Genomic DNA, 17,736 nt, shown 5'->3' with positions numbered 1-17,736 from the left:
TGGGGTGAGGTTTATTCCACCTTCAAAATCTGTAGAAGATACGAGAAGGAGAAAAGTAAAGGGTAGGAATGATAAGTTTCTTACTTCAGGTACATAGTTCACTGATGATCAAGCTTCCCTTTGACGGTAACCCTTTCATGTTTAGATTTTACTCCTGTGTTTTACATTTCGTTTGTTATATTTCTTCTTTATTTTTATTTAAAAAAATATATATACACACATATATATGTGTGTATATATATTTATTTATTTATTTTGGTTGTGCCGGGTCTTAGTTGCGGCATACGGGATCTCCGTTGCGGCATGTGGGCTCTTAGTTGTGGCATGCATGCGGGATCTAGTTCCCCAACCAGGGATCAAACCTGGGCCCCCTGCATTGAGAGCATGGAGTCTTACCCACCAGACCACCAGGGAAGTCCCTCGTTTGTTATATTTCAGTGTCTAAAATTTCAGCTAGTCACAGGCACATGGTAATCTTCCTCTGGCCAAAACTGTACCATCCTGGTGGTCATGGCTTGTATAAATAGAATGTCTCTCTGAGCATGTTGGCTTTTTCTCTTAGAGCTTCTGACACCCCCTAATGCCACAGAAAGGGACCAACAGACATAGACATAGACGACAGACGTAGACAAGAGAACTGATTTTTGTAAAGCACGTGTTCACAGTCATGCATCAAGCTTTCAAACGCGTGCAAGCTCTCAGCCTGTCTGTGATGTGGTGACAGCCTTTCCATGCTGCAGCAGAAGGGACTGTGGTGACCAGTTTCTGGCCTTGCACCATTAATTCCATACTTGTTCACTGATTCAGGCCCTTATCAATGAATGTTTTCAGGAAACCCATAAAGGCCACCCACATTTTAATGCTGATTCTCAGCCCTTCCTTTCTTAAGTTTTTCCTTCCTGAGTCTGTTATTGTTGGGCTTTGGGGAGTAGTGTCAGCAACATGGCTAATTTTACGATTTGTCACATTTTTTTCTGTATTGGTATGTAAAAAAATATTGGTAAATCCAGTGAGGAGAAAGTAGGTTACTAAACTATAAGTGTAGAATATTCCATTTTTAAAATAAAATATAGTTGTATTTACACATGTAGAAAAACTCCTGGAAGGAGATAAACCAAGCTTGTAAGAATGGTGGTATTAGGGAGAACTTTTTTTTCTTTTTTTTTTTTTTACAATGAGCTAGTGTTTCTTTTTGTTTGTGCTATCAGAAAAAAAACGCTGTAAAGATACTGGATAGAATAAAATCATATGTTTTTGAGTTGCTGAATGCCTAATCCTGCATGATAAAAAATGTTTGTGCCCTTAGATAAAAATAGGGCATAGATTTGCTCTAAGCCCATCAATGGAAAAGATGGCAAAAATGCTATTTAATGTGCTGATAGAACTGCCACCAGTGGTGTTGGTTTGTGGTGTGGAATTTCCGCCCTGTTAGATTTTCACTGCCACCCTTGAGTGAGAAATAATGCATAAAACATTGCTCCTTTTGGAATTTAGAGGCACTTTAGTGGAGGTTGGTAAGGTCTAATCTGATATTCCCAAAAGATAACAACTTTCAAAGCTGACAGCTGCTACTTAACATCTGTCTAAATGCCAGTAACAAACGTTTTTGAATGCTGGTAATCAAACTGCAAAACCATAGCGTGCAAAGGAACGAGGAGACAGAAAACAGCAGCCACACCGAGTGGAGATGAGGAGTAGCCAGGCAGCTCCAGGGTATTGGTGTAACACACGGCACGAACACACTGCCTGGTGATGGCAGGTGATTCCTCAGGGGTCAGTGAAGCGCTGCCCAGGGTGGGGTGAGGGTGTCTGAGTGACTGATGTTTGCTCTGATTACCCACCACAGCTCCAGGAGGAATGGGCTTTGAGAACTTTATACCAAGCATCTTGGAGCTCAAGGGGTACTAAGTTCAGCCTAGGAGGGCCTTGAACAGGGAGGTGTGAGAGGCGGCCCAATTAGGAGTGTTTCAAATCTTGACTTTCCTAGACTCAGAGGATTGAGAGATTGGAAGATACTACAGAAGGAGGCTGCACTGCCTGGGCGAAAACTGTCATTTGAAGATGATTGCAGGAATATCTAGAATTCTCCATAGAATCTGTAGGAAGCCAGAAGATTGGGTGGTGTGTGCATTGAAGGGAGAAGAAATCACCTGTTTTCAATGGAAGTCCAGGATTGCTTGGGATTGGGGTTAACTTTTTTTGGTAAAGATCTTAGAGGCTCACTGTGCTATGTTCTCACACAACTGGAGTCTCCTCACCCCCGACACACACTCTCTCTCTCTCAAACACTTCTTTAGGAGGCCCTCATGATGACCTCCAGTCTCAGTTTCTGGCTCTCTGTCCCAAGTCCTGCTTCTGGGCACTCACTATGAGGCTGTTTTACTCTTGGCTGTCTTAGCTTGGAAGAAGGGCTCAGCCAAAACTCACTCGCCAGCTTTCCAACTGAGGCTGCCCTTTCTCCCAAAGCCTCTTCTACTGTACCCAGGCATTATGCTGTAAAGAAATGTCACAGCCCGGACCCTGTCAGGAGTCCCCCGATGGCTCTTTCTATAAGCGGATGCCCCTGTACCCCCTTAGGCCTGGATCCTTGCTGTCATAGGCCCTGGCCTCCCCCAGCTATTCCTTAAGTCCCTCCTTGGTCTCTAGATTTTGATTGAAATTGTTATTCTGTTGGCTTCAAGTTCACAAACTGTCAGATGAGACAGGATCATGGAGTCGATCAAGTTCAATTCCCTCTTGGGAATTCTCTGGCGGTCCAGTGGTTAGGACTCTGTCCTTTCATTGCTGAGGGCCCAGGTTTCATCCCTGGTTGGGAAGCTAAGATCCCACAAGCTGTGCGCCCCGCCCCGCAAAAAGAAGAGTTCAATTCCCTCGTTGTACACATAAGGAAAATTGAGATGTGGAGACTGCTCCTATATTTCTCCCCCAGTTCAGGAAACATTTCCTTACATCTCCTTTGCTGGTGTATTGGGAGAAACAGGTTCATAGTCATTTTTTCCCCCCCGGGAAGACTTGGAGTAAGATCCTTCACTTAGGTGGAACAATCAGCTGGATGACTTGCATAATTGCATTATTAGGAGGCATTTGTGCTGTAAAATGTTCCCTGGCTATTTCAGTTTTAGCTATGCTTAAGAGGAAAAAAATAACTCTTTTTTCAGCTGTCTTAGGAATTTGAGTACAAAATTGGAAAAACTAAGAATCTTTAATAAAGGTCAAACAACTTGCTAGTTCCAAATGGGACATTTCACAGCACTATAGCAGAACATATGGAAATAGGTGCAAGATTGGTAAGATGGCACTGGAGAGATTGGTTTAAATGGAGAAAAGTTGGCAAATCAAGGAGGGTTATCTATTCTTTTGGTGTGTTCTGGACCTACTGCTTTTATTTAAGAAGGAGGGGTGAGTACCTTTTGGGAATCCTGTTACTCCCTAACCTGCCAGCTAGAAGTTTTCATGTCTCTGCATCAGGAACATGTTGAGGGCCCCTTTCCACCAACTCTGGTTTCCACTGGGAACATAACTGAACTTGATTATGCTAAGTCTGAGAACAGTCACGGGATCTCTCAAGGGCCCTGTAAGTTTGTCAGGGGCAGAATCTGTGGTCTCCGATAGGAAAGTCTGGACGTGTTGTCTAGAGATTTTCTGTGACCTAGTGGAGTTTGGCCAGTTCCAGAACCGCTGAAGCAGATGTGGAGGGGCACCTGCATTGCAAATCATTCTTCCAATGTGGAAGAGATTCTGGACATGGAAGAGATTCTGGACATGACAGAGGTTGGGAGGGGTTGGGGGTAGCAGGGAGACGTTTTTCTTTTTTGGTTGTCACAACAACTGCAAGATGCCCCTGGCTTTTGGTGAGTGAGGGCTCGAGATAGTAAACAAATAAGGTGATTAGACCTTCTGTGTCCACTGAAGCATTGTCCCAACCAAATGCTGTCAGGCTCCTCGCACCCCCACAGGAAGTACTGGGTTAAAGTCACTCAGGCCTTAGCCCTGGAAGGGAAGAGGTTATGGATAATCCGGGAATTGTTGTCTTGTGCTGACCAGATGGGTCTTAGTAATAGCCAGAGTGCAGACAATAAGAATTTCCTAGGCTTTTAAAGAGTTTGTAAAAACAATATTTTCTCAGTAATTTTAAGAAGAGTGTTTTGCGGGTAAAGGCCATGACTGAATAAAGACCTTATTTTATGGTAACATCTACTTATAGAAGTCACATGTCACTAATGATGAACTGATTATAGGTATTTTTGGAAGAACAAAAGCTTCCCCTTTTAAAGTGCTCTCTGATGATGGAAGCAAAGTGGCAGAGGTGCCAGGATCAAAAGCTTTGCTTTTATGAAACCATTTTATTCCCAAGAATTTATGAAATGGAATATTTATTTGAACTTTTTTTTAAAGAATAAGTATCATCTTTCGGATGAAAATTCCAGATATTGATCTCTTCCTAAAGTTGTTACATTTTCCTCTATGGAAACGATATACCGTGTTAAATCATAATTCATGTGCACAAAATGTAGCATGCCCTTGAGTGCAGGAGCAAGGTGTATGTGTTTCTTGGGCGCACAGCCATTGGGAATCGTTTCTATCATTCCTCAGACCAGGCTCCAAGTCAGGAAGTGGGAGTGGAGTGGGCCTCCATTAACATCCATCTGTTCAAAGCAGAAGTGAAAGTGATGCTATTGGACTTGAGTGGACCACAAAAGAAGCAATGCTCTTGGATCCCAGAGGACCCTTTTTACGAGGAAAACTTTTTATTGTTTATTTGCATCTCATCGATCTCTCCTGGAGAGAGAGGATGAGAATGAGCAGAGAAGGTAGTGCTGCATCTTGCAGTTTATTTGGTTGAAATGAGTCTGCTAATTCCTGCCTCTCCACTAGCCCCTCCGCCCCCAGGCTAGCACATTTGCTGCAGGAGGGCAGGGATTGTTGTGTGTTTCACTGAGTCCCCAGTGCTTAGAACAGGGCCTGGCACATGGCACACCTTCGGTAAATATTTGCTAAATCAATCTGTAAAGATTATTCATATATATTGAATATTTTTCTATTTGCTTAAAATGGTCCTTTTTTCCCCCCAGGAAAAATAAATACCTTTTTTTTTTTTTTTTTTTTTTTTTTTTTTACCCCTGTAAGCCAGATTTTATAACATTTTACCTCTCTAGGCATGGGGAGAGTGGCAGGAAGAATTTTTTTTAATCACACTGATAACTACTCTGTGCTGAATTTCCAAACAGAAAACCTTGTTTTGCCAAAGGCTGATTATCACAGAAAATAGCGATGACCTTTGCTTTTCATGCCTTTGCATTTTGTTGCCATTTCTGGCTTCTTTCATTGCTTTTGATCCCTTCTAAGTGAGACTAGTCAAAGGGAGGGGAAAGATAAAAATGAAATCTGAAAATTATTGGCATTTGAGGGAGGAGAAGTGGAAACCAATAGTGAAAACCAAGATAATAGGATCAAAAAATGACTTTATTGATCGATTGATTGATTGTTGGTTGGTACGCGGGCCTCTCACTGTTGTGGCCTCTCCCGTTGCGGAGCACAGGCTCCGGACGCGCAGGCTCAGTGGCCATGGCTCACGGGGATCCTCCCGGACCGGGGCACAAATCCATGTCCCCTGAATCGGCAGGCGGACTCTCAACCACTGCGCCACCAGGGAAGCCCCGACTTTTATTTTTTTAACCTATAAACTTCTCTTTGCATAAAATGATCTCATGCCACATGGGAAAAAAACATCAGCCATCGAACAGGTCAGGCAATTTTGGAATAAAGTGGGTTGTTAAAATAGACTTTTATTTAAGCAGAACTGTAGGTTAGAGTGAGCCTCTCACTGGAGCCTCCGTCCGCCAGGAGGCTCTGCCCTCCTTCTATGTGATATAACACATTAATAGCCTTTGCTGACCTTTTTATTTATCTCTTAGTTTGACATCTACGACCAGGTCAAGTTCCGATGCTCTGCAGGGGCGGTACGCAGCTCCTGAACTGGAAGTAAGCTCATTTCCTTTTCTTGCCCAGCTTCCTCTCAGAAGACCCATTTTTCAGAAGGCTTTTTATGTGTTTATTTGCATCTTTAGTGGTCTGTATTCCACGATCCCATTTTTCTCCTCAGGAAGGAATACAGTTTTCGTACAGGAAAAGAAATGTCCTGAATATACTACAGGATTAAAGCAAATCCTTGATTTTCCTCCAACAAATTTGGCCTCTGGTGTGGCATTCGGCCGCCCCACTCCCACCAGAGGCCTGGGTAGCTCGTTGGGCTGTTCTTTGCTCATTTCCTCTGTTGTAACAGAATGTGTGCAGGTTGTCTTAACTTCTGGCCCATTCCCCTCATCTTTACCTGTCTGCGCTCTCCGTACATGGCACGGCCATGAGGTCATACGGTAGCTGTGGGAAGGAGAGGGGAGGAATGCGCCTGCGCTCTGTGCCGCCCTGCTGGGCACTGTCTGTACATGAGTTTGTTAACTGCAGCAGCGCCAGCAGGTGGGCATCTCATGGGGCGAAGAATGGTGAACAGTCGGCATCCGAAGAACCAGGCTAGTCAGCATTTTGCCTGTAGGTCAGCAGAATGTCATTTTCATTCTTGTGCAGACGTCTTTTTTCTGGGGCCCTCAGTGGAACATCCACCAAGGTCACAAAAGGTCTAATCAGATGGAGGCAGCCAGGAAGAGACTCAGCCCTGACCCCAAGAGTGGAACGAACAGGAGGTTCCGATGATGGCTGAGACTAGCTGTGTTCTAAGTGCTACATCTGTGACTTCATTTAATCATCAAAGAAACCCAAGGAGGGTTTTATCTCCATTTCACAGAAGGGGGAAAAACAGAAAAGTTAAGTCCTTGAAACTTTTGATTTGCCAGCGTGTAAACCATGCCCTCTGGTTCCAGAGTCTGTGCTGTGTTCCTAACCACCCCTGCTCGAGATTTAGCTGCTCTCTGCGGGCCCTGCTGATCCTGCCTGGCGTCCGACCCCTGGCTGCATGGAGGAAGAGCCCTGGTGTCTGTCCAGATATGGGCACTTTGTTCTGCAGTGGGTCTCTGGGGATGGTCCTCCCTGCACCTGACCTGGAGACAGTGGACCATTATGAGGGGTTGTCAGTCTGCCAGTATCATTCACCAGCTCTTTCTGTCACTTGAAGAAGGAGAAAACTGTGCTGAGTTTGAATGGATTACTGCCTATTCTCCAAAAGAGAATGGCCTCTAGAAGGCAAGTGGTCGTTCACACAGCTGACTGGGTCACCCCCTGCTGAGGTTGGACCGCTCTGGCTTCAATATCCCCATTGTGTACACAGTTAAAGTGCAAAGAACAGCAAGTCTCTGAGTTAGATTTAAGAGAGGATGTTTTTCTTCTCATTCCAAGGAAAGAGCCCCAGCGTTTCCCTCTGAACTGGAGAGCACACGGGATGGAAGTTGGTTTGCTAACTCCTTGCCTCGCATTTCACAGGATATACCTTTGAAAGAGAGAGTTAGTCATTTCTTGTTGTAACTTAAGCTTCAAAAGAACTGGGACCCCAGCATACCATGTCTTGGCCCCATTGAATGAATTAGTGAATCTTAGACTGTATCACTTGATCCAAGATTCTGTCAAGGCCAATCCTCTATGACAAATTTCCTTGATGTATGAAGGAAAAAGGGCTTGGCTTTGAGGTGTATAAATGGGACGAAGGCTCAAGCTCCCACGTCCTTGCCCCTGGCTCTCTGTTCTTTGTCGTGAAATGGTTGTTAGCCAGAAGGTGCTGAGGACCCAGCACTTCCCAGATTGTCTTGGCATGTGTAACATTATTCTTATACTTCTGGAATCCTGTAGTAATTTTTCGTACCCTGATTTTTTAAAATTGTTTATTGTTTTGAGTAGGTCAGAAACATGGCATGACATTTGGAAGGAACCAAGGACTGTTAAAGGAAAGCATCCCATCCATCTCTGTCCCCAGCACCCCTGCCGCCATGAGGCAGCCAGCTCAGAGCCCGATTTTAATAGGAAATGTGGGCAGGCCTCCTGGACCCAGATCCCTTAGTTTTACCCTTTCTGAGTCTGTCAGCCCCACCATCTCCTAGATACCACATGCTGCCTATTGGGGTTCAGTGCGTTCCTCTCCCAGATCTGTCACTAACCTAATTTTGTGACTTCAGGCCAGTTATTCAGCCTGCGTGACCCCAGTTTCCTCACGTGTAAACAGGATAATGATCCCAGCCCCAGGCGCTGAAGAGGATTTCATCAAGTAGCCAGTAGAGCAAAGCACCAGGAGTGAGCTCCATGAGTGTGGCGACCTTGTCTCATTCACTTTGTGTTCCAGGTTGAGTTTTCCAGAAGCAGCCACCGAGGCAGAGCCTGAGGTGCAGGATGTTTATTAGGGACCAACACCTGTGGAAGGAGGGAAGGGGGCAGCATGGGGCAGCGGGTGAAGTCGAAGGGCACTGCAGGCTGGGCAGAGCCACTGCTCACCCCCCGGGCACTCGGAGCAGATACGCGACCCATCAGAGCTGTCCCCCAGGGGTCCGTGGCTGTGCCTTTACAGCCCTGCCGTGAGCTGTCATTCTGTGTGGGTTGCCCAGGATAGGCTCCCTCGAGGGTGGAGCCACCCACAGCTGGGGCAAAGCCTGGAGCTGCCTTCTAGAGCCTCGCAGTAGCTGAGCAAGCACTAAGGGAGCACCTTGGAACGGGATCTGGGTGGCTCACCTCCAGGTCCTTATTTCCTGTCACTAGCCCCCAGAGTGTCTTGGAAGAACAGACACGTAATCAGAAACTTTCGAAGGAGTGAAGCGTGCAGTTCGGGGCTTGGGATATAGTTCAGCTGCAGAAGGTTTGGCACATAGGTGGCCTTTAGTTCTTAACCAACGTGGAGATAGAAAAGCAGAAAGCAAGCCGCCTGACTTTGTTGGTTTTGCCCTCGCAGGTAGCCCGGTGTTGTTTTTGCTTCGGCTCTGGTGGAGAGGGTAAGTAGACAGCTTTCCTTCTGTGCTCCGTGTGGCCCTGCAGACCTGTAGCTCTAGTCTGTAGGCATTTGGGATTCAGGCACAAATAACTTGAGTGGTAAGAGGAAATTTTTATTCCAGAGCTGGTTTATTGTTATGTGTTACACTTTATACATTCTTCCCAAAGGGTTGCTGGGATTCGTTTGTGTTGATATTCTGGCAAGCGAAGAACAGTCTATATTTTGGGTCATGTTTATATAAGTTACATTACCCAGTGAGATTTCAAGGAGCGGGAGGTGCATTTTTTAAAGGAATGATAATTTGGAAAATTTCTTTCGTTCAGCTTACTTTTCTTCTTGAATCAGAGCATCCCAGGGGCTTGAGAACTCTTGCTCCGCCCTCTCATTTTCTTCTGAGCTTATAATACGTTTTGTGTGTTTAAGGGGTCTCTTCTGTTAAAATAAATGTGACCGACATTAGATAACTCATCCTGTTATAGAAGGTTCTGGGGTGAGGTGGGCGTTTGGGACTTATGGCATAGATGAAATTGCCTGAGGGTACAAATGATTTTTGACAGCTTTTCTACTCAACAGCCCCTGGGATGGGAATTAGCGAGTGTGGCTTTGCAAAAATGGTAAACATGCATGTGTTCACTCACTGGGCTTGTGCTCGCTTTGTGGGTCACAGACACAGAAGAGAAGCAGAATGTGAAAGAGGGCCCGAGGGTCATTTATGATGAGAAGAGAAGCACTGTCTACAGCTATGCCTATTTCCACTTCGTATTTTTCTTGGCTTCCCTCTATGTGATGATGACCGTCACCAACTGGTTCAAGTGAGTGACCCCATTGTCTTAGATGTTTTAGAAGTTGTTTAAAAAAACATCCTATTCTTTTTTTTTTACATCTTTATTGGAGTATAATTGCTTTACAATGGTGTGTTAGTTTCTGCTTTATAACAAAGTGTATCAGTTATACATATACATATGTTCCCATATCTCTTCCCTCTTGCGTCTCCCTCCCTCCCACCCTCCCTATCCCACCCCGCTAGGTGGTCACAAAGCACCGAGCTGATCTCCCTGTGCTAGGCGGCTGCTTCCCACTAGCTATCTATTTTACATTTGGTAGTGTATATGTGTCCATGCCGCTCTCTCACTTCGTCCCAGCTTACCCTTCCCCCTCCCTGTGTCCTCAAGTCCATTCTCCAGTAGGTCTGTGTCTTTATTCCTGTCTTACCCCTAGGTTCTTCTTGACATTTTTTTTTCTTAAATTCCATATATATGTGTTAGCATACGGTATTTGTCTTTCTCTTTCTGACTTAACTTCACTCTGTATGACAGACTCTGGGTCCATCCACCTCATTACAAATAGCTCAGTTTCGTTTCTTTTTATGGCTGAGTAATATTCCATTGTATACATGTGCCACATCTTCTTTATCCATTCATCCGATGATGGACACTTAGGTTGTTTCCATCTCCGGGCTATTGTAAATAGAGCTGCAATGAACATTTTGGTACATGACTCTTTTTGAATTATGGTTTTCTCAGGGTATATGCCCAGTAGTGGGATTGCTGGGTCATATGGTAGTTCTATTTTTAGTTTTTTAAGGAACCTCCATACTGTTCTCCATAGTGGCTGTACCAATTCACATTCCCACCAGTAGTGCAAGAGTGTTCCCTTTTCTCCACACCCTCTCCAGCATTTATTGTTTCTAGATTTTTTGATGATGGCCATTCTGACTGGTGTGAGATGATATCTCATTGTAGTTTTGATTTGCATTTCTCTAATGATTAATGATGTTGAGCATTCTTTCATGTGTCTGTTGGCAGTCTGTATATCTTCTTTGGAGAACTGTCTATTTAGGTCTTCTGCCCATTTTTGGATTGGGTTTTTGTTAAAAACATCCTATTCTTTACGGCCCGAAGATCAGATCTCTTGGAGTCAACTAACTTCTTCTGCAAGTGCTGCTGTACTCATCTTCACAGAAACAGTCCGCGTTCCTGACAGTCTGTCAGCATGCTTTTTTTTTTTTTTCCTTGCAGTACGTGGGCCTCCCACTGCCGTGGCCCTCCCCCGTCGCGGAGCACAGGCTCCGGACACGCAGGCCCAGTGGCCATGGCCCACGGGCCTCGCCGCTCCGTGGCACATGGGATCCTCCCGGACTGGGGCACAAACCCGTGCCCCCTGCATCGGCAGGCGGACTCCCAACCACTGTGCCACCAGGGAAGCCCAGCATGCTTTTTAAAATATATATATTTATTTATTTGGCTGAGCCAGGTCTTAGTTGCGGGATCTTTCATTTGCAGCACGTGGGATCTTGTTCCCTGACCAGGGATCAAACCCGGGCCCCCTGCATTGGGAGTGTGGAGTCTTAACCACTGGACCACCAGTGAAGTCCTTCTGTTGGCATGCTTTTAAGCCTGGCAATTGGTGATACTTACTGCAGCTTTAAGAAAATGGGAGGTTAATGGCACGTGGGCAGTCTTGAGAGCATAGTAACAGTGAGGAGGAAGAACATGGAATTCTCCCTTTAAGAAAGAGAAGACTCTTTTTTTCTACTTTGTACTTTGTCTTTTTTTTTTTTTTTACACTTTCATTACAAAAGTTTGAAACATCTTCTTAAAACAAACTAACATATGGACTTCCCTGGTGGTCCAGTAGTTAAGACTCCCTGCTTCCACAGCAGGGGGCGCGGGTTTGCCAGCGTGGCATAGCCAAAAAAAAAAAAAAAAGGTGGAAGTGTGAAAAGTAACAATGGACTCCCCCCCACCCCATAACCACTGCTAACTATATGGTATGTATCCTTTCATTCCTTTTCTGTGCATTTATAAGCCTATATAATTTTTTTTTTTTTTTTTTTTTTTTTTTTGTGGTACATGGGCCTCTCACTGTTGTGGCCTCTCCCGTTGCGGAGCACAGGCTCCGGACACGCAGGCTCAGCGGCCATGGCTCACGGGCCCAGCCGCTCCGCGGCATATGGGATCTTCCTAGACCGGGGCACGAACCCGTGTCCCCTGAATCAGCAGGCGGACTCTCAACCACTGTGTCACCAGGAAAGCCCAAGCCTATATAATTTTTAAAACATAAATGTGATTACACATATTCTCCCCCTTGAGGGTTGTTTTTTAACTTACATGATGGACAATACATGGTGGGCGTGACTTTCCCTGTCACTACATGGAGATTCTTTTTGATTCCTTTTGGAGATTTCTTTGACCAATTCAAAGTTTCTGTTGCATCATAATTTGTTGTGCCTGAGGATATACCTAAGATAGACATTAGAATAACTTAGGATAGACATTAAGACTCATTGTACAACAAACATGTGAATGGCTCCTTCATGCCACACTGCTGTGGGTGGTAGGGACTATATTCTAATAGGGGAGATGGACAGTGATCCATATCAAATACAGCATGTCAAACAGTGATGACTACTTGAGAGAAAAATGAAGAAGAAGAATGAGGAGTACCCAGTGGGGTCGGGGATGCTGGGGGCAGCGGTTTCAAATAGAGTGATGGGGAAGGCTTCCCTGAGGAGATTCTTCCCCAACATCCTGAGGGAGAAGAGGGTGTTAGAGCCTCTAATGCTTCCCAGTGATACCTGGAGAATTCCTTTAAAATTTTGGCTTTGGAAGTTTAAGAAAGGATAGAGGCAGAAAATAACAGATGTCAAGGATGTGGAGAAACTGGAACCCCCTCTCACTCCTGGTAGGTAAAATGGTGCAGCCACTTTGGAAAATAGTTCCTCAAAAATGTTGAACACAGAGTTATTATATGATGCAGCAATTCCACTCCTAATTATATAACCAAGAGAAAAAAAACACATATGTCCACGTAAAAACTTGTATACAAATGTTCATAATAGCATCATTCATAATAGCCGAAAAGTGGAAACAACCAAATGTCCATCAGCTGACAAATGGATAAACAAAAGATGCTATATCCACACAATGGAATATTCCTCAGCAACAGAAAGGAATAAAGTACTGTTACATACTACAACATGCATACACCCTGAAAACAGTATGCTGAGTGAAAAAAGCCAGTCACAAGAGGCCACATGATTCCATGCATGGTGACATGTCCAGAAAAGGCAAAGCCATACAGACAGAAAGTGGATAAATGCATGGCAGGGGCTGGCAGGAGGAGGGAAATGAGAGGGCAGCTGAAGGGTGCAGGGTTTCTTTCTGGGGGGATGAGAATGTTCTAAAATTGATTGTGGTGATGGTTACACAAGTCTATGAATATAATAAAAATCGTGTACTTTAAGTGGGTGTGAATTACACCTGAATTGAGTTGCCAGGGAAAAAAGAAAGGCTGGAGGTGGTGGAAGCAGGGAGAGACAGACTTGGTGGAAGAGACCTTCTCACCACCTGTTCTCTCCCTGCACTGATCACAACTGGGTCTCTTGTTTCCGCAGCTATGAAAGTGCCAACATTGAAACCTTCTTCAGCGGGAGCTGGTCCATCTTCTGGGTCAAGATGGCTTCCTGCTGGATATGTGTGCTGTTATACCTGGGAACGCTGGTCGCTCCCCTCTGTCGACCCTCTCCGCACTTCTCCGTGTGAGGATCTGAGCAGTCTCCTTGGTTCTGCAGGCTGGAAGTGACGTCCTTTGAACAAACGTACCAGGAGTCTGAGCAGTGACTGGTACTTTGTGACAAGCTGGCATTCCCCTGGCTGGCTTGAGTGGGTCTAAAAAAACTTACAGGGGAAAAAAAAAATCACCTGCTTAGCTTTTTTAATTCTGAAATTTGAAAAGAAGCTACCAGTTTGTCCCCCCAAAATTGAAATGTTCACCCGAGTTGATCCTGAGTGATATGTTTTGTGTGTGTCTTACCCCTAAAAACTGGGATAGTAGTTAGGCTAGTATTTTCCTTCTGCATGTTTTTACCAAAACAGAGTTTGGGGCATGACATTTTATCACAGGGAGAAAAGCTTACCGTGTGTGGCCTATTATTCCTATCCTTGAAATAGAAAGACATGACAGAATCTGGAACCCTAAGCTCCTGACAGAACACAGACCCCTCTCCCCCACCTCGGCCTGCAGGACCCCTGCTCGTGGTTCCCTGGTATTTATTGGCTACAAGAGGAAGCATCTGCTTTTAACTCAACCCTTGTGCTGTTTCCTCCCGGCCCCCAAACGTTTCCCTTTGAAGTTGTGATGCTGGGAATCAGACTTCACTCTGTCCTTGCCCTTCCCAGAGCTCCCCTCATCCTTTCTGGGTTCAACATCTTTGTTATAATGTGAAAAAGCACAATTTGCCATCACCACCCATGTGATCCCCCACCAGATTATCACTACCTGATCTGAGTTACCGCAATAATATGACTGTTACTCGTGGTGTTAGTCACATGATTAGAGAACAAGATTCGTATTGTTTTCTTTGCTACAGTCCTTTCTTGTTTGTGGATTGATAGTCATGATACTTTAGGACCTTACCTGGGAAGTTGCTTCTTGACTGAAGCCTGCTGCACCCCTCTTTCCATTACTAAAGTCAGCCAGTTTCTCTTCCACTTGAGGCCTTTGAAATTGTAAAAGCAAAAGGGCTTTTGTTTTCCAGATCTGTAATGTGACCACACCGTTAATGTCCATTATGATTTTGGGGGTGGATTTGCTGAGGTGAGGATCACGGGCAACAACACCTCAAACAGGGCTGACCAGGTAAGGCCTCCAGTTATACAAGTTGCAGAAGTGACCAAATATACTTAGAAGAAGAGGTGAGTGGGGAGGTATTTAACTAAGCCATAAGCAAAAGCCGCAGAAATTTCCAAAATACCTACTTTTAAGGTGATACTGAAGAAAGATTTGACTCTAGGCAGCTGCCCAAGAAGACGTCCATTTTTAGTGCTGATGCTCTCAGCCAGGGAAGAGTTTACGCAGTGGAAAGTCCATCAGAGACCCTGATGGAGGATGGTGGGCACCCTCCTCTCAGTATTTCATGCAGGATGGAAAGAATCCTCTCAGCACCCGGGCAGAGAGGGTCTGAGGATGAAAAGATTTGGCCTGTACTTTTTGTGCCCTGCTGTATGCATTGGGTCCCACCTAAGCTGGCCTCCAGTGTGCCAAATGCTGGCCTGGGAAATGAGTCCAGTTCTTCATTTCCACTCACTACTTTGCCCTCCTTTCAAGAAAATTGGGGGGCGAGGGTCAAACGATGGATGAATTCCTCCAGGAACTTATTTACAGTGTTGGAGGTTTGCTCATTGTGTGTGTGTGAGAGCCTTGTTTTGTAAACTTTCAAGTTTTTTTCAGACCGGGAGCTCTTTGAGCTCGGTGGTCCAGAGATCTTCTATAGGCACAAAATGAATGTCCGCCATGTGTAGCCCGAGGTTAAGCCAGTGGGAGTGTGAGCTCTGTGGGTCAGACAGGTGGAGGGAGTGGGGTTGTGTGTGTCGCAGCATCCCGGCAGAGGCCACCGCAGTGGCTGGTGCAGTGACATGGGCTCTGGGTAAGCCAAAAGGAGAGGCAGCTCAAGAGCCGGGGTGCCGTCAGTGACTGGTTTCGTTGTGTCATCTCCCTGCTGGGGTCTAGTGGGGTCTGGCATCCAGCCGTGTGACTTTAGAACTGGCCCTTCTGGCAGGTCAAGGTCAAGCTGACCAGGCCCTGTGTTCCTTAGCGGACCTTCGTTGGGCCCTTCCTGTGCAGAAGGAAGCTCGGGGAGAGACAGAGGAAAGGACACTGCCAGTGGCCAGGCCCTCGGAGCTTCCTTTCTTAGCCGCCCAAATTCTCCTACAACCAACCCCCATTTTCCAGCTGCTTAAGACTTGGTTGGTGCCTAATTATGTTCCTTTCTGAAGGTTGGTCTGACACAAGGAGACTTACAGTCACTCTGATTTTTATTCTCAACTGAAAATTTAAGCAAGTTTATCTGAATGATCAAGAGATGTAGGTGTTCTCTGAGGGAAGAGGGCATATAAATAAGAAGTTGACTTTAATGATTATTAATTGTAATAAACAATACTCAGGTGATAAGTCAACATTCATGGGTTTAAAAAACCTACATTTTTGTGCTATTGTGTTTTAAGAAACTGGAAACATTGTGCCAATTGCTCTGAGTTGCTCTTAAGGATGATGTTCATTTGATAAATTCACTGATAATCTTTTTAAAATAATAGACTTCTGCTTCCTACAACTTTTTATACATGATTTAAAAAGTGCATTCCCAGAAGCTGCTGGTCAGACTCCTTTAGTGATGAAAGCCGAAGATATTTTAAAACTGTGTATGCTTCCTCTGTGCCGTTCATCCGATGTGGAAATTTTTTCCCCTCTCATTTTCACGAGTACAGACACTTAAGTAGGGGAAGGGATTCTTCTGGGAATGTTGCAGTATATGTCTAGATGTGTCACCTGACTGAAGACCGGAGACTTTTTTGTCAAAGGCTTTTGGAAAACCTACTTTGTCCTTACTGGGTTGAATTTTTTAATACTGGTGAGTTGGTTTTGTTTTTGTTCTCACAGTTTCTTGGGAAATGGCTTGAAAGAATTGTTCCGGAGGTCTTTGGAGCACCTTTGTAGAGTAGATGGGCCATGTGCATGTGGACTGATGGAGGGTGGAGTTATTGGGGATTTGGGGTTCTGGTGCCCATCAGAATGGCCAGCAGAGGGGCTCCCACACCCCATTGTTCATTTCCAATTGCTCAGCGGTGCCTTCATTATGGATGACTTCTGTGCAGTGCTAATTCCCCCCAAATTGTCACCTTCTGCCTTTTTTAAGATTATGTGCTTATTTAATTTTGGCCAGAAGTTTACTACCATTGGTGCTTCCTGTTACCCTGCAAAGGGAATTCCAGAGCCTGTGAGCATTTAAGCTGCCTATGCCTTTTTCTCCTTTGACTCCCTTTCTAAAGAGCATCTCATCTTGGTATGTATTCATGTCCTACCCCTCTTGGAAGTGAAAGGCGGTTTTAGTTATAACTAAGAAGGTTGTGACCTTGGGCCAAGACCCCACGTGTCCAGAGAGCACGCTGGGCCCTCCTTAATCAGGTACAGTGCCAATGCCCCTGAATTCATGGCATTCTCTATAGGGTATTCTCCTTAATTTACTAAATCCCTTTGGCCTTGTTCTTAACTGTGTTTCCTGCCATCTTTAATATATTTGTAAAGCCTTAGACATTTTAATCCAGTTTTGCATTTTAGGCAGAAACGCGTTCTCTAATGTTGGACCTGCTTCGCAGGACACAGATCTTTTGAATTGATGCTAGCCATTCTAAAGACCTCTCGCTCTTTTTTTTCTTTTTTTTTTCTTCCCCCTTCCTCAGTAAATCATTTGCAGAGGCGTTCATTTTGAAAGGAGGAAATATTTGGCTTTTACCAAAGAGGTGTTCTTTTTTTAAAAGCAAAATCCAGGCTTCCCTGGTGGCGCAGTGGTTGAGAGTCCGCCTGCCGATGCAGGGGAAACGGGTTCGTGCCCCGGTCTGGGAAGATCCCACATGCCGCGGAGCGGCTGGGCCTGTGAGCCATGGCCGCTGGGCCTGTGCGTCCGGAGCCTGTGCTCCACAACGGGAGAGGCCACAACAGTGAGAGGCCCACATACTGCAAAAAAAAAAAAAAAAAAAAAATCCTTTCAGCAAAAACTTACTTGGGGAAGGGTGGATTAAGAATGCATTTGTCGGGCCTCCCTGGTGGCGCAGTGGTTGAGAGTCCGCCTGCCGATGCAGGGGATACGGGTTCGTGCCCCGGTCTGGGAGGATCCCATATGCCGCGGAGCGGCTGGGCCCGTGAACAATGGCCGCTGGGCCTGCGCATCCGGAGCCTGTGCTCCGCAACGGGAGAGGCCACAACAGTGAGAGGCCCGCATACCGCAAAAAAAAAAAAAAAAAAAAAAAAAAAAAAAAAAA

The 17,736-nt window shown here is 45.3% G+C and overlaps 1 protein-coding gene across 4 annotated transcripts in view; it reads left to right on the top strand.

Moving 5' to 3' along the window:
- SERINC5 (serine incorporator 5) overlaps positions 1-17,503 on the top strand; it is a 185,712-nt gene extending 168,209 nt beyond the window's left edge. For 3 of the 4 annotated variants that reach the window (XM_081232045.1, XM_081232044.1, XM_081232042.1), the window contains one exon: positions 5,916-7,475. In XM_081232045.1, the coding sequence (XP_081088171.1) occupies positions 5,916-6,378 (463 nt within the window). In that variant the 3' untranslated portion in view covers positions 6,379-7,475. Of the gene's footprint in view, positions 1-5,915; positions 7,476-8,881; positions 8,922-9,587; positions 9,733-13,316 lie in introns of those variants that run through there. The other variant, XM_081232043.1, reaches the window with a different exon arrangement.
- The last annotated feature ends 233 nt before the right edge of the window (positions 17,504-17,736 follow it).

This window comes from Mesoplodon bidens (assembly GCF_964165515.1).
Source record: "Mesoplodon bidens genome assembly, chromosome: 4".
NCBI lineage: Eukaryota > Metazoa > Chordata > Mammalia > Artiodactyla > Ziphiidae > Mesoplodon > Mesoplodon bidens.
The sequence above is the reverse complement of the archived record's forward strand: the minus strand, read 5'-3'. Positions and strand labels throughout refer to the sequence as shown.